The sequence below is a fragment of the Meleagris gallopavo genome, chromosome 5 (genome assembly GCF_000146605.3).
Source record: "Meleagris gallopavo isolate NT-WF06-2002-E0010 breed Aviagen turkey brand Nicholas breeding stock chromosome 5, Turkey_5.1, whole genome shotgun sequence".
In the NCBI taxonomy this organism is placed as follows: domain Eukaryota; kingdom Metazoa; phylum Chordata; class Aves; order Galliformes; family Phasianidae; genus Meleagris; species Meleagris gallopavo.
In genome coordinates this window covers 779,239-782,907 of record NC_015015.2, presented here as the reverse complement: position 1 = coordinate 782,907, position 3,669 = coordinate 779,239, and the positions used below count along the sequence as shown (strand labels likewise).

The following is a 3,669-nucleotide window of genomic DNA, read 5'->3' as shown; positions in this document are numbered from 1 at the left end:
TGAGAGAGAGAGGTTTAATATTTGACAGTTAAAACAAATAAAAAGCAATTAAAAAAAACATACCTTGAATTATTATAAAACCCCAAGTACCCTTAAACCACGTTACCTATTGAACCAGACTCCGTCTGGAAAATTATGTGGTTTTACGCGGAAAAAAGCTTTCAAGTTTTGGGGGTTTTTTCTGTTTCTTTTTCAGTTATACAACTGGTCCTTCCTTTCTTTAGGAAAGAGTTCTTAACGGATGAACACTGCAGGTATGCAAAGCAATACATACGCACTTTTTACAAGTAGTACACAAATACCTATGCAGACACTGCAGTGCATTACTTCATGCTAATACAAGATTTTCCTCAAATTATTAAGTACCAAACATCATATGAATGTGATATTTTTATTACTCAATATATCAGTTTTATGTCTTACGGATGGAAAAAATTTAATTAGACTAAAAAGGGCACATGGAATAGTATGTTTTTTAGTAGATTAACAAATAATTTGGTTATGTTTTGACATTAGAATGGGGTTAACAAACACATTCGTAAAGCTTTAAAGCCACATAGCCACGATAACTATGTGGAGTTAATCATCCATTCTACTTACTGAAGTATGTTCAAGTCTCTATATTTCTACATGTTAAATATTTTTTATGTATTTACATAACTAAACATTACATTTCATTAATGCCTTCTGTCCATTTCCCAACATTAACTTGAGTCCCAACAGGATTGCTTTTCTATTACTTGCCAGTTCCTTTACTTTCATCTCCTCCTTTGTGCCAGTACACTTGTTTATGTCTGCTGAACCACAACAGAAAGCTGACCCACATTATACCTAAAGATTGTTTGGAAAGAGCAGGTCTGCTACTGGATGAATTCAAACACAAATCAGTTTTTCAACATATGGTCACACACACAGCTGTAGCAGAAAAGAGCAGAAGTACAGGGCCTGTGCTGCTTAACCTGACACTGTCACAGAAACAACACAGAAGCAGTGTTGATGCTTGGCACATCATAGGTACTATTTTTTTAATCTTGTCACATCTCCAACTTAGTGTTGTCAAAAATAAAGAAAAAAGAATACTGGAGGACACTTAAAACATACATACCACTGTGCTCTAGTTTTCCATGAACATCTTTGATGGTTCCAAACTGACATGCAATAGTAGCATAACACCTCTCAACTTCATTCAGTTTCTTATGATGCTCTTCTCTAGCTGTTAAGTGCATCTTTAATTTATGATCCTGTTAGAATCAAAGAAAGCACCTGCTGACTGACACCAACTTGCATGTGTAAATCAGCACTCCAAATGCTTATCAAAACAGCATAAACAAAATCATTCTCAGGGTATCTTCAGTTGTCTACTTCATATCTGATTATCAACTCCCACTTCCAGACTGCGTTTCAATATATTTTCCCATGTTCTCCCTTTTATTCAGAACTTACTTGTAAATGCACGCAGGATTGTATTAACTGTTTTCAAAAGGCGATTTCAAGTTCTCCTTTGTTACATGGCTTACTCTAAACATGCTATTCTACCCGTCACTGTATTGCCAACACAGCCTAGCATGCTAATAGTGCCTCTATCTGCCTGTGCTTCATACCTGCCCTCCTGCACTACCATTCAGAGCAGCACCGCATACTCTTATCCCCTTGATGTAGGATGTCCCTGGAATTCAACACTGTCCAAGCCCCACACCCAGCCAAACTGGCACTATTAAGCAAAAAATATTCAGGATTTTTTTTTCCTGTTTGTTTTGTTTTTGTTTGTTTTTGTAAAGACACCAGTACAAATATCATCATCCTATTATGGACCTACACACTTGCATTACCGTTTGGCTTAAATACACAAGGACAACTTTGTTGGGCTACAGGGTGGTACAGATACTAACTCAAACAGAAGTCCTGTTTTTCAAGACAAAGTCAATCAAAGAACAGGGCCATGAAGGAGCTAGAGCACTTGACGCAAGTAAAGGCCGACCAAGCTGGTACTAGCTAGCTTGGAGATTCTCACACAGCTGAAGTTGTACAAGTACCTTGGAACAGTGAGAATAAGGAAAATGAGACAGACTCTCCTCAGCAGTGCCCAGCGGTCAGGCATTAAAACACACTGCACAGACAGGCTGCGCTTTCCACCTGCGGAGATATTCAAAACCCACCTGGACACAGCCCTGAGCAGTCAGCTCTAAATGCTTCGAGCAGGCAGTGAGCTGCAGAGGTGCCAACCAGCCTCATGATCATAATTAGAAAAGGGAGAGTGCAAGGACAGTCTATTTCTAATCCACAGTAGAGCAACACAGTAATGAAAACTATTTGGGCCAAATTCATTCCAGTGGGTAAATTCAGGTTACACAAAGATGCATCTGGCCCAGGCTATTCAGCTTCCGTAAGGCTTTCTTCCCATATAGTAACAAATGCAATACATGTCCAAGCATCAGAGGATAATAAAAGCTCACCGTAATCAAAAGAAATAACCAACGTAAGGCTAGCAAAACAGGATATACAATACAAATTTCTCATGTTTTATAAGGTATGAAATTAAACACACCACAGCAAATAGAAAGTCATAATGGAAGCACTGGTAAAGAAACACCACCACTTGAAGAATCGCTGCGCAAAATGTAGGCTGTGAATTTTCTAAGCTTCCTTTTTTTCTTAATAAGCAAAAATTTTGGAAAAGCTGTGCTTAACTAATGCTAGGATGCAGGCTTCACAGAAATAAACAATATCTTTTCTGTTTCTCCCGACAATAATTCAGATGCACTTACTCTAAGCAAGCGATGAATAAGGGAGCCTAGTCAATATGAAACTTGAACAACTTCTGGCAAGATGTGAGGTTTTGCACTTTTGTATGAATGTTCTTAACATGCTTCCACTTTCTTTCGTAAGTCAAAAAGACACCATTATCCCCTCCTCCTCACCAGAGAAATAGAAATATGCCTTCTAATTTTCCTAGTCTCTCTCACGAGAAAACGAAGTGGTCTGCTATATCCTCAAAAAAGTTCTATTAAGAGTTTACCACTGGTCTAAAATGATTTTTGCTGGCAAGCTGCTCTCCAGCCGCAGTGCACAAAAACAAGCAGTTTCATTAACCTGTGTTTATGGATCTTCTCATCAAGGTGAAGAGATCTTGAAACATCTTCCGTGGAAGAAAATAATTAAGAGACAATAAAGAAACACTGGGAGACTCCACAGGATAGGGAGGATCTGACCCAGAGCTGGATTAAGACACACAGAATCTTGGTTCTCCTTCCTGAAGTCTGATACTGCAAGAACAGGAATTACTGTCCTGGCTTCCACCAGAAATAAAGATAAGCTGAGATGGGGAGTGGAACTGATTTTGGCCATATGGTTTGTTGAGGAACAATCGCTTCTTGGTAGAACTGGACCAGAGAAATAGCTCAGGGTCAGGTAGGTGACTGGAGGAAGACAAAGAAGGAATTGCTCATATCTCAAAAATATTCTGGAAATTGAGTCACTGGTCAGTGTTACTCCGTGAATCAAAAGGTGGTAACTGGGGGGTGAAAGTGTCAGAGGAACAAAGGAGTTGTTATGAAGTGGAGACGTAAGGCAAGATCATATGAAAATTATGCAGATTACTACTGCCTGTAAAACTTCCAAGCAGGAAAACATTTCTGCAGTAGTTTCTCTGCTTCACAGTGTCCTTTTTTT

At 38.8% G+C, this 3,669-nt stretch overlaps 1 protein-coding gene across 1 annotated transcript in view; it reads right to left on the bottom strand.

The window, feature by feature from the left end:
* CCDC73 (coiled-coil domain containing 73) overlaps nucleotides 1-3,669 on the bottom strand; it is a 54,330-nt gene that overhangs the window by 24,086 nt on the left and 26,575 nt on the right. Inside the window, exon 10 of the mRNA XM_019615208.2 lies at nucleotides 1,106-1,241. Within this exon, the coding sequence (XP_019470753.1) occupies nucleotides 1,106-1,241 (136 nt within the window). The remainder of the gene's footprint in view (nucleotides 1-1,105; nucleotides 1,242-3,669) is intronic.